Raw genomic sequence first — 12427 nt, forward strand, 5'->3', positions numbered from 1 at the left:
CAGCGGGCCAAGGTCAGATGAAAACCACTGGAAAAACCCTCCTATCTCCCCTTCTGAGCAATCAGCTCTGAATCTGACGGGCACTGGCGCCGTCGTTCTGGTTATTCACCACTCAGGTGAAGCGCGGGTCGCTGTGACCTGCGCTGGGACGCTTGGGCAGCACAGCCCTTCCCTTCAGGAAGGTGTTTCCCTGGCCAGCGACTGCTGGGGGGACGAGGGGCGTTCTCCCGGCGCACGGCTCCCGCACGGCCCCCGCCCCGTCCCGCCCGCTCCGCCTCCCGCTCCAGGGCCGCTTCCTGCGCCGCCCCGCCCCGGACGTGCGCGGCGCGGCCATGGCGGCTGTGGACATCCGAGGTAGGCCCGGGGCCAGGGCGGCGCTCGGGGCGCGCTCCCCGCCGCCCCGGGGCCCTGCCCGCCGGCCTGGGCTCAGCTCCGCCCGCGGGGCAGAGCCCTCCGCGGGGCGGCCGCAGGAGCGGGGCGGTGTGGTGGCGTGACGGTGCTTGGAGGCTGGAACGGCCGGGCGGAAAAGCTGCCCCAAAAGCAGCTCTATCGGATGCGACAGGCTGGGAGCGTGTGCTTAGGGCCGCCTGGGAAAAACAAGCTTCCTTCTGGTAGACTCTGCCTTTTCAGGGGGGATAAGGAGGTCCTGCGGTGAGATGGCGATGTAAGAGAACAGCTAAAAAAGAGTTGCGGCTCTGAAGTGTGGGGCGAAGTGGGAAGCGCTGGCATGTGTGTGGGACTTGCACAGGGCCAGAGCAGCGAGTGAGGCTGGTGATCTTAAGGTCGCTTCAGGTGGATGTGGTGAGGCAGGGCAGGTGTTAGGAAAGCTGGAAAGAAAGCTGAAGTAACAAAAACCAAAAAACATTTGGATGAGAAGTTATGGATATGGATAAGAAGAAATTATGTTTTGAAGAAGAAGTGATATTTGAATATAGTGTTAAAGAATATTTATGTTGTAAACAAAATAAAGTTAAATTGTTGTGAAGAATTTGAGCGTAGAGAGAAGAAGCCAGGGGTTCAGAGGCCGCAGGAAAAGAAGTTATTTTTCTCCATAAGAGTGTCTGAATGGAATAACAGCAGAAGCCTGTGTGGTGGACTCTCAGAGAATGAACAAGAGCAGGAATTGAGGGTCAATTTCGATAATGCCACAGAGCTTTTCTCCTTTTTTGTCTTGAAATTCTTGAAGATTATGTATAGTCCTGTGTGTTTTCCTGACGGCCTTGTTTGAGGTTATGCAAAGGAACTAGGTAGACAGTTAATGGAGGAGTGCTGTATTAAGATGTTAGCTGATGTGAGTACCTTCTGTGTTACTCCAGATCATTTAAGCTCCCTCAAAGTCTTTTATCTAATATAATTCAATATATTAAGTAGATTTTGAGGCATGCTTCTATTTTTAATCGATCTGCAGTGGATTAACCCTAGCTGGGTGCCAGGTACCCACTAAAGCCCCTCTATCCCCCCTTCCTCAACCGGACAGGGGAGAGAGAATATAATGAAAGCCTTGTGGATCAAGATCAGGGCAGGGAGATATCACTCATCAGTTACTGTCCTGGGCAAAACAGATTCGATTTGGGGAAATTAATTGAATTTATTACTAATTATATCAGAGGAAGATAATGAGAAATAAAACCAAATCTTAAAAACACTTCCACCACTCCCTGCTTCCTGGACTTCACTCTGAAATGCTCTAACTTCTCTTGCCCAGGCAGCAAAGGTGAACAGGAAATGGGATTGTGATCCATTCACGCATGTTGATGCTGCCACTCTGTCCTCCTCAGCAGGAAGACTCTTCACAGTCTCCACTGCTTCACTGTGGGATCCTTCACACAGGATACAATCCTCCATGAGTTGCTCCAAATCTGTTGTCCTGAAACAGGCTTTTTCACCTGGTATAAAAAGCCCATCCACACAACAGAGTTGAGGTATCTGATTGATTGCTCTTAAATCCTGTACCAGCCTATACCTCTGAGAACAAGGCTTTACAGGTGTTAAATTCATACTGACACTCTAAGCAGCAATCAGTACTGCATCCAGGATGTTATTTTCAGGTTCCTTTGAGGTCTGGTTCATTGATAAGCAGATTTGAGCTTTCCATGCCTTTTTCTGTGAGATGCATAGCTATACACAGTTCTCAAAAAAAGTTTCTTGGGCATTTAGCATGGTAAGTGTTGTCCTAACAATGGAAGGGCACATTCTGGTGTACAGAAACTCATGAGTCAGTTCAGTATGTCCAATTGGGACAGTCCACAAGCTGAAAGAATGGCCATAAAACCCTTTTTCTTGTTGCCCCAACAATAGGTATTGTAACTTTACTAAGCAGGCCCTTGCATCTGTTTATTACGGAATGTGTGGCTCTGCTCTTGATCAGAAGTCTGTTCTGTTCTCTGGTTGTACTGGAGCTACAAGGTCTGCTAGGAATGCCTTGATGTTTTCCTCCAGTCCTCTCATAGCCAGAGATAATGTTTACATCTAATTGTCCCTTCCTGCCTACAAAAGAGTACAGTGATTCAGGGAAAAAGGTGGGAGCCCTTTCAGACCCCAGCCCCCCCGCCTACTGCTCTCCTTTCATGTTCTTTAGTACCATTCTCTTCTTCAGGGTAAACAGATATTCAATGTAGCCTGCATAACTCCCCCAGTTAGGGTTAGTCAACATGATTGTTTCCAAAAGCTGATACATTCCAGTAAAACAGATCTAAGCCTAGCCACTTTGGTGAAGTATTTTAAAAATGAATGGGACTCACAAGATAAGGGTGAAGCTGATAATAATATTCCCTGAATTTGGGGAATGGGAAGGTTAGAAATTAAGGTAGGATGCTGGATGATCAATGGGTGTACCTGTGAAGAACCATCCCAGGTTTCTCTGCATGACACATCAAAACCAGTAGTGAAAAATTCAAACTTTTGTACCTCTGAAAAATGGAATTATGGGTGTAATTTTACTGTGTATCCCTTTGGGCCTACCATCATGTGGGACTATCATTTAAATTCAAAATAGATATTACTGAAATTAAAACAACTGGATTGTCACCAATACAAGAGTATTAGAATGTTTTATGTCCACAAATTTTTGACGTCAGGCCATGTGTGGTATAAAATACACATCATCAAGAGATTTTTAATGTTTAACCCATCTTGGTCTCTGAAATTGGCAGAATTAATAACGCAGATTAATATTTGGCACTTAAACCAACCTGCTCACAATTTTTAAGTACCTTTTGTACAGGATGGTTAGCTCAGTTACACAGGCAATCCTTCACTTTTCCAAAATTACCAAGATCTTTGCAGCCCTCAGAGCTGGGTCAGTATGGACAAGTGTCCACTGTCACAGCGAGCACGGCCTCTGACCTGCCCTACCCTCTGGGCCACTTTGGGGCTACTTGGCCCACGTGGGCATGGCCTGGCAGCTCTGCAGGGCCTGGCAACTCCTGGGGCTGCTTGGCGTGGCTTGTATTGCACTTGGCATCGTGAGAAATGTGAACAAAGTGCTCCAGCTTGGGTCCCCCACAGAGTCACAGGTCCTGCCAGCAAACCTGCTGCAGCTTGGGCTCCTCTGTCCAAGGGAGCAGAGGTCCTGTCAGGAGCCTGCTCCAGTGTGGCTTCCATGGGGTCACAGCCTCCTTCAGGCATCCGCCTGCTCTGGTGTGGGGTCCTCCAGGGGCTGCAGTGGATCTCTGCTTCACTGTGGATCTCCAGCCACCTTACCGTGCTCTGTGCTTGGCTCTGTAGGACACGGGGAAGCTTCCAGCAGCTTCTCTCTGAAGGCACCCCTGTAACGCCCCGCAGCAAACCTGGTCAGGCAAACCCAATACCCTGTCAGGCTACTGTTCCTCTTGGTTTGTCCAAGCCTAGTGCTGGGCTACCTGGCTGACCACGCCAGGTTCAGCACATCATGTGAATTGCTCCTTTCTTTTTGCCATGGGTTTCTGGCTTGTCTTCCAAATTGTCTTGAAAATCATGACAGATTGGCAGTATTGTCACAAGTGCTTTACTTTTGCATCTGTGATGCAAATTCTACAAGAAATGCTTTGCACAAGATGTCCTATTTTTGAAAGGAATAGGGAAGCAGGAACGCCATCCTTTCTTGTACCCAAAATAAACAGTACACCCTTCAGTACACCAGCCATGTCAGGCTCACGGTTTGTTTTATTCTTCCTCTCCTTTTTTCCAAGAATAGTTAAGAGAACAATTGTGCCAGTTATAAAGGCAGTTATAAATACTGGCACTTAGCAGCTGTGGATAATTGAGTCTTAAGAGTCCAACTTTATATTCCATTTTATGATACATTTATCAGTCTATATATTCAGTCTATATGATAGCTATATCGCTCTCTAATGCTCGCCTGACATTCCTCTGGGAAATGCAGCTATTGTTAATTATACAAACAAAGAATATTTGTATTTGAAGTATAATGTGAGAGTTTATTACGAGAAGAATGCAAGTGCTTAAGATTTTAAGATTTTTTTGAAAGGAGAGCTCTTTTGGATTTGAATAGCATTTGGAATAAACAGCGGGTACCATGACTTAGGTGCTTAATGTTGGATCTTAGTGCCATGTTTCTGAGATTTCCTTTTCTCTAGTGAGGAGACAGAATAGTCTGTGTGAAATAACATGAATGCGTCTGGACTTCTCCCTCCCTTTCCTGGCCTGCATGAAACAGTTGGGCTGAAAATTCTGAGATAAGCAAGGAAAAATGGTTTACACGTAGCTATTTCTGTTGCAATTTTTCCTGGTTTGCTAAGCAGGTAGTGTTCCTTTATTAACTCTTCCTCCTAGAAGATGCTAGTAGTGTATGAGCTGACATTTTTGAAACTGATCTAATGCTCCTTGAGCATGCTGAATTGTCACAGAAGTAAAACATTCTCCGTGGAATGGTAAGTGGGAGTTCAGGGTATGTATATAATGCGTGAACTTTAGGGAGAGGTTCCCGCGAGGAGGGAATATCAGATCTTCAGTCAGTCTTCAATGACTTCTCATCACTTAGGGGTTTTTTAATCTAAACAGTGCATATGTCTTCCTGCTTCCTTGTGTCTTGGAAATTGTTTGCTGTTCTTGTGATTTAAAATCAGTGAATTTCAGGGATTTTTTTCAAGGCTCCTCCTGGATCTCCAGTGTTGGCAAATGTGTTGCTGTGGAACTGGCCGTTGACGCTGGTTTCTTTGATGTGCCTGAGGAACATTTTGCTGCAGCGTGATAACAAAATGCAGGGACTTTAATTCACATTTCCCTAAATCTGTAAGAATTTATCTAGCCTATTATGACTTGTAGGTTATAAAGTGTGTTCATTTAAAAAGCTTGCCTTCTTTATATGATTGACAGTGTTCGGTAAATATCGGTAATATCCACTGAGTTATAGAACAAGTAATTTGCTGCTGGCAATTTGGCAGATTAATTTAATAGTCAAGAATGGAATCTCTTGTTCGAGATTACTGGGAAGCATCTGCCCAAAGATAGCAAAGATAGCATCTTTGTGTTTCCTGTTGTTTTTTGGGTGTTTTTTTGGTGTGGTTGTTTTTGTTTGTTTGTTTGTTTGTTTGGGGTTTTTTTTTGTATACTGCTAAGAGACCTGCAGAAGGTTAAAGGTTATCAATTATTATTTGAACTCTATGAAATACTTCTTTAATTTTAACTGGTGTTTTTGTGTTCTATCTCCTTTCTCTGCTATAATTGTTAACTGGTGGCAATATAATCTTGGATGTATTTGTAGAGTTTTTGACTGCTCTGGTACTCAATGTAGATTTATTTTCCCAGATAATCTGCTGGGAATTTCCTGGGTTGACAGCTCCTGGATTCCAATATTAAACAATGGGAGTGTGTTGGACTATTTCTCAGAGCGAAGTAACCCTTTCTATGACCGAACTTGTAACAATGAAGTTGTCAAAATGCAGCGGATGACCCTGGACCATTTGAAGTAAGTTGTAATTTGCAACTGGTTCCTGTGCAGTATCCCTTGTCCCTCCATTCAGAGGCTTTGGTGATTGGATGGAAGCATGCTGGAAAGCTCATTCTGTTCTGTGCTTCTTCGTCCTACCACTTTCCAGGGAGCCCAGCTTTTTCTGTATTTGGATGTTTTCTATTTATGCCACCTCAAGGAGGTGTTAAGCATGAAGGATTCTGTGTATCTTTTGAGATTCCAGTAAATCACCCTTTAGATATTTCTCTGAAATAGAAAGGCTCTCATCTGCCCTGCTCAACAGAACCTGAATAATGTAATGTAGTTAAATGTTTTTTTCTGAGGTGAATAGATTTTATGTTAGGGGATACTCTGAGTTCACAAATAGTTTGTGTTTCCATATACTGCTGGCTGTGTGCCATAATTAGTACAAATTCCCCCAAAGAGCTGGCTTTTTGGTATGGATAATAAGAGTAGTGAGTGTTGTAAATAAACTGATCACATATGGTTGTGTGTTGAGATTGCATGTGCAAGTTAACTTTCTTTTCAGTTCCCCATCTGCTATGCTGAGCACAAGTGAGTTGTTTGAGAACTATTTAAAGACTCCACAATATGACAGGGAGCTTGCAAGCAGAGCTAGAAGTCCATTGGTGAAGTCACTTGTGCTCAGATGTGGTTGCAGAGAGGCTTTTACATCAGACACACAGATGGTCACACCATACACCAGTTCTTTGCTGCTGTATTTAAATGACATCTCCATGATGATTGTTGCCTTTCTTGCTATTTATCTGTTGCTAATGTTTTCTGCTTGTTGTGTCAGGTTGTTATAACTCCCTCTGTTTATGCACATAGGGTTTGATAGCTCAGGAAATCCTTTGCCTTTAGTTACTTCACATTATAAAGAAGAGTTTTCAAAGCATCAGAACTTTGTTGCTTTATTGTCAGGCCCTTTGGTCACTCTTCACATCCTCCAGATTTTACTTGGAGGGAGATCCTTACTCTGGTTGCTTGTTTTTCAGCCAGATGGTTGGAGTGGAGTACATCCTTCTGCATGCTCAAGAGCCCATTCTCTTCATTATCCGAAAGCAGCAAAGGCAGTCTCCAACACAAGGTACACTCACTGACTTCTTGCCCCTGTTCAGAAGCGCGGTCAGTCAGTTGTTTTTATCAGTTTCTAGTTTCTGTCTAAGCACTTCTGCTTGCCCTTTTCTGTCTTCATCTCCAGTCTAACTGGGAGGGTATGACGCCTTGTGGTGGGGAGATCCTTTCTCCAGCAGTTCCCTGCAGTGTGCCGGCAGCAGGGAGTGCCATCTTGTGGGGAAATGGGAACAGCGAGTGAGAAAGTGCTGCCCTGTGCTACGTTTTCCTGCAAGGAATTGCTAATAGCATTCATTCCATGTCGTATTTATCTGTTAGGCTATGCAAGAGTCCATTTCTTGTTGTGATGGAGTCCTATGATAACAGCACCACTCCTTCCCACAGTCACTTTCCAGTTTTAAAATCAAATACCTTAGCTTTTTTTCCCATCTGCATGCAAGTGGCTTCATTATTCCTTTTTAACCTTGAATTTGTTTGTGTGTGTGATTAATCAAATATGTAGTGACATTTCAATAGTTATTGGACCATCTTATCTGTTTACTGCATGTTCATATAAAATAATTTAGGTTATTTCAGAGTTAGCTTTGTAGGAAAGAAAGGCAAGGTTAGTGCTAGTTATTTCTTAACTTCTTTTTTGGGGGGATTTAGGTTTTATATATACATTTTGGTCTTATTCAGGACTTTGCCTTGTCTTGCAATGTTTCTTATTTGCTTATATCAGATAATGGTCCATTTACATCGCAGTTCCAAATTGAGAAAACATGTATGATTGATTCTTTAGCACGTTGTTTATTTCTTTCTTAGAGATTTTAAGCGTAGCTTCTAAAAGCGAGTGTGGAATTGTCATACAGCCCTTAACTTCTGGTGCTGACACCTTTCAGATTGAAACTGGAGTTGGAGCTACCACAGTCTGTGTGTTTAGACTTTTGCTGTAAGGTGGAACTGAACTCAGACTTGTTTGGTAACTTTTTTCCCACTGTGACTGTAAAGTTTGTGCTGGATACCTTGATTGAGTTGCACAGTTCCCTAGCTCAGATGTTACCGTGTGTTTTATTTCTTCAGGGTACAAAATCAGTGTGTTTGTGACATGGGAGTGGGGACGTAAAACTGAAATTTAATTAGTTCATAGCTAGTGTGGAATACTCAAATACATCTGATGCAGGCCTGCCTTATGACTTCTGTGTGGTTTTAAAACAGATGTATTTATATTTGAAATCCTTAAAGACAAGTTTTTGCCTGTTTGAATTAGTATTAGAAAAATCTTTAGGTCAGTGATTAGGGAGAATTGCCTGTCTAGGAGAGTAGGCCCTGGTACAGAGCTGTGAGACAGTAAAACTGCTGTTATGTGTCTTGCTCCATTTCTAAAGAAGTGCTAAACATACTTTTTCTCTTGAGAAGTGGGTACTAGCTGTGATATGCACCCAGCTGTCTGGGACTCCTAATTTAGGCAGGTGTCCAAGCTCCATAAAATGCAAGTACTGGATGAATTGTTAGTAGAGATGGAGGAACTGGAACACGTGTGCACAGGTAATGTCCTTAGGAATGTGAAGCTGAGAGCATTGCTATGGTTTCTCAATTAAACAATGTTTGGCAGAGTTACAGAGGCAGCTGTAATGTTCCTCTGCACTGCAGCACTAATAAACAATTTTTGATTGGTCAGTAGAGGTTCCAAATCTGATCTGACAAATGACTTTGGAAGGTAGTCCTCTTTTGGCAGAATGTTACTAATTTAGAAAAGCATGCTCTGTGTGTGCTTAATTCACTGGTCTGGGAAATCTAGCTAGAGGACTGTAGAAGTTACAGAAAGCTGAGTCCAGAAGAGTACTGGTAACCAAGGCTTGTGGAATTACTTACAGAGCAGTTCATGTGATTAGTAGTAGTAGCTCTGGTGTACTCTGAAAACCCCAGTTCTGTGAGGCAAATCGTTTGCTTGCAGTAGGACAGGACTTTAAAGCTGATGCTTTTCAGTTTTTGTCTCCTTATCAGTCTGTGCCTGAGGTGCAAATAAAGCATCTTGAAGGAAAAGATGAACAAGAGAAAATTTTGTGATGAGAGAAATATTGCAATTTCTGCTGCTATGACTGAAATTCAGCAACAAATACACAGTCTTAAGCCAGAGCCTTAAATTGATTCCATGTTTTTCTCCTTTTCCTTCCCACAGTTATACCATTGGCTGACTACTACATTATTGCTGGAGTGATTTATCAAGCACCTGACTTAGGATCTGTCATTAACTCCAGAGTTGTAAGTGTTCTGTGCATTATATGTATATTGGTTCATATCTATTTTTACTTTTGGTTGTCCCCCAGGCTCGTTAAATCTCTCCTTCATTATTTTGAGGCAAGATCCTGTGTAGTAACAGTGCAGTAACTTAAAACAAACCCCTGCTTAACAAACAAACTGGTTAATATTGTGTGCATCCCACAAGAGAATGCAAGGTCTTGTGAGAGTGCAGAAAATAGGATACACAGTTTAAGGAGGAAGGATCAGAATAACTGAAGCTACACAATTGGCAGAACAGCATGAAGTTTGAATAATCAAAATTTTAAAAAATTATTTGACAAATACATATGAAATGGTAATTAAATACATAATCAGTGAAGCTTGCTTTGGAACGTTAATGTTAAGCTAATGCAATATTTATTTTTAAACGAGGCTTATTTTTTTAAGTTGATGTAGTATTTCTTCTTAAATTGGATGCTCAAGTTTGTTTTGATTGCTTCTATTCTTGTAAACTACTACTTTTGCAGGTTTTTCTCTGTCAGTTTAGAAAAGCACTTCAGAAGAGCCTTGTGAGAACCTGTTAAAGAAATGACATTCTCAGTCCAAAACTGGATGTTTCAAGTTCCCTTCCCAGAACAAAAATTAGTATAGGATACTAATTTTAAAATACCTTCTTTCAAAATATATGCTGTGTCTTCTCCTGGAGCTCTAAACACTGCCTTACGTTCTTGTTCTGAAAGCTCACTGCAGTGCATGGAATTCAGTCTGCTTTTGAAGAAGCTATGTCCTACTGTCGCTATCACCCATCCAAGGGCTACTGGTGGCATTTCAAAGATCAAGAAGAACGAGGTAGGATTGCTAGCTTCTCCTGCATACTTTGGGAGAGGAAAGGAATGTTGGGAAAAGCTTGAGGCCATGCACAGTGATGGTGGAGAGGTGAGATGAAGTATCTGAAGGGTAATTTAGGGCTCTCTGCCAGGTGAAAGGAATCTTGCCCTTCTGTGCTGGTGGGAATGAACATTGAGGCATAGGTGGGAGATGAAAATAATGAAATGTGTGTCAGCAAAATGGGCAACTCTTCAACCCACTGGGGACCAAAACACATTTTCAGAAGCCAAACCAGTTTGTCAGGAGGTAAGAATCATCCATAATCTGCCTTCCACAAAAAAAAAAAAACCCACACAACCTATGTCAGTAAGAAAATGTAGGTGAAGTTCAGAGAAGAGACAAATACCAAGTTGTCGTACAACAAAGAGCTGCTAAGAGAAAATGAATATTAATACATCTTTCTCTAATATTTCTGTGACTTGCAGAGAAAACTAAACCAAAAGCCAAGAAAAAAGAAGAACCCAGCTCTATTTTCCAAAGACAGCGGGTAGATGCCTTGCTTTTAGACCTAAGACAAAAGTTTCCACCCAGATTTGTTCAGGTATGACACTCAAAAGCTGCAGTTTTACTGTAACTTAGAACTTGAAAGACAGTCATAAGTATTTAAACAGCTGAAACTGAATGGGAATTTTGTGTGTTTCTGCAACAGTAACATGGATTAGATCATAAACTTGACATGGAAGGCTTATATTAGAATGTAGGATCTCCTTTGTAATCATTGGAGTTATTAAGACCTTGGCAAAACTATGGGAGTGAATTTTATTTTACACCTTTCTTATCTGATCACAGAGGATCTGTTCTCAGCTATCAGATGTTGCTGCTGCTTCCAGTTTCCTGCTTTGTGAACTCAATCAAGCCATGACAGTATTTTGTTTTAGTTACTCCATTGTTCTGGAGACTCATTAGTTAGCATGGAAATTCTTGGCCTTCTGTGAAGTTGTTGTGGTTACCCCTGATTGTCTTTGGTAGCCATTTGTTCCACCAGGTGTTCTGCTTGGAAGCAAAGGAAATTATGATTACAGCATCTCAAAAAAGTGCTCCTCAGCCAGTCCTGGGAAGGACTGGCTTACTGCATATTGTTGTCTTCAGTGTTTTTCAGTTGTCAGAGGAAAAACTATGTTACAAAATGTTGACTTAAAGTGTATTTAGTGACCCATTCTACCCTCACTTCTTACATATAAGAGTGCATTGCTTGCATTTTATTCCTAAATTAATGGCAGGAAGGGTTGAGAATTACAACTTTAGTGCCACTGATACGTTGTTTCTTTTTCTTCCCCCACAGCAAAAGCCTGGAGAAAAGCCTGTCCCAGGTAAAGCTAATATTCTCACAAGACTTGAAAAATAGACTCTGTATGCAGTATCTTTCAGTTGCCATGTAAGCTCTTGCTGCTTCTACTGTGAGGTGGTTTGGAATTCTGGCATTACAGAATTGTGCAAAGTAATGGACAAGAGTGAAGGCTTTGAGTTGATTATAGGCAACCTCCAAAGAGGAAAGGCATGAACTGTATCACTTCAATCTTTCCTCTTTTAATCAATATAATTATGAATTTATTCTCTGCTTATTATTCTTACAGCTTTGAAATTAATGTTGCCCTTGTGACATTAACAATATTTTCTAAATACTATGAAGAGTGTTTTAGGAATGAAAATCTGAGGTTTAATTTTCTTTTGCTGTTACATCTTTAGTGGATCAAATCAAGAAGGAACCAGAACCAGCCCCTGAAGCTGTCAAGCCAGAGGAAAAAGAGACTGTGAAGAATGCTCAGAGTGCTGGTGCTAAAGGACCACCCGAGAAACGAATGAGACTCCAGTGAAGGGAGAAGCTGTAACACATCTGGATTAGTCAGGACCTGGAAAACAGAAGATTCTTGCCCCCTTTTCTTTATATTTAAGCTCCTCCCCTGAGACTGACAATTCAGGGACTGAGATCCCTCTCACAGCTTTTTCTGCAGAAACCTCTCATGCTCAACCTCAAATGTTAATGTCAGGATACAAGCTGCCTCAAAGGAGGCGTTTTCAGTCTTCATCTTATTTTGAATGCTGGCTTCTGAGAATAGTTTTTACATGGACATGTTCAGCAGCCTCCTGAAATCCTTACAAACTGGCATCCTTTGTGTCTAGGTTTCCTATGTAAAAAGAAAAAGACTTTTATATATAGGAAGGAATTGGAATTCTTGGCAAATAAAACTCCCAGCTGCTGGAATGCCTTTCTTAAATGTATGCTTTGTTAGTAGCAAATATGTCCTGGCAGCATTTTTTTTTGCTTGGACATTGGAATGTATTATGTTCTATTTTGAACAGAAAAAGTCAGGTGACCCACTACAAATT

At 42.0% G+C, this 12427-nt stretch overlaps 1 protein-coding gene across 1 annotated transcript; it reads left to right on the top strand.

The window, feature by feature from the left end:
- The first annotated feature begins 270 nt into the window (after positions 1-270).
- MED6 (mediator complex subunit 6) lies at positions 271-12302 on the top strand. Its single transcript, XM_063398703.1, has 8 exons — positions 271-354; positions 5749-5908; positions 6910-7001; positions 9150-9232; positions 9952-10060; positions 10525-10640; positions 11382-11409; positions 11786-12302. Exons 1-8 carry the CDS (start codon positions 333-335, stop codon positions 11911-11913), a joined length of 738 nt encoding a protein of 245 aa, XP_063254773.1. The 5' UTR covers positions 271-332; the 3' UTR covers positions 11914-12302.
- The last annotated feature ends 125 nt before the right edge of the window (positions 12303-12427 follow it).

The sequence above is a fragment of the Prinia subflava genome, chromosome 5 (assembly GCF_021018805.1).
Source record: "Prinia subflava isolate CZ2003 ecotype Zambia chromosome 5, Cam_Psub_1.2, whole genome shotgun sequence".
NCBI lineage: Eukaryota > Metazoa > Chordata > Aves > Passeriformes > Cisticolidae > Prinia > Prinia subflava.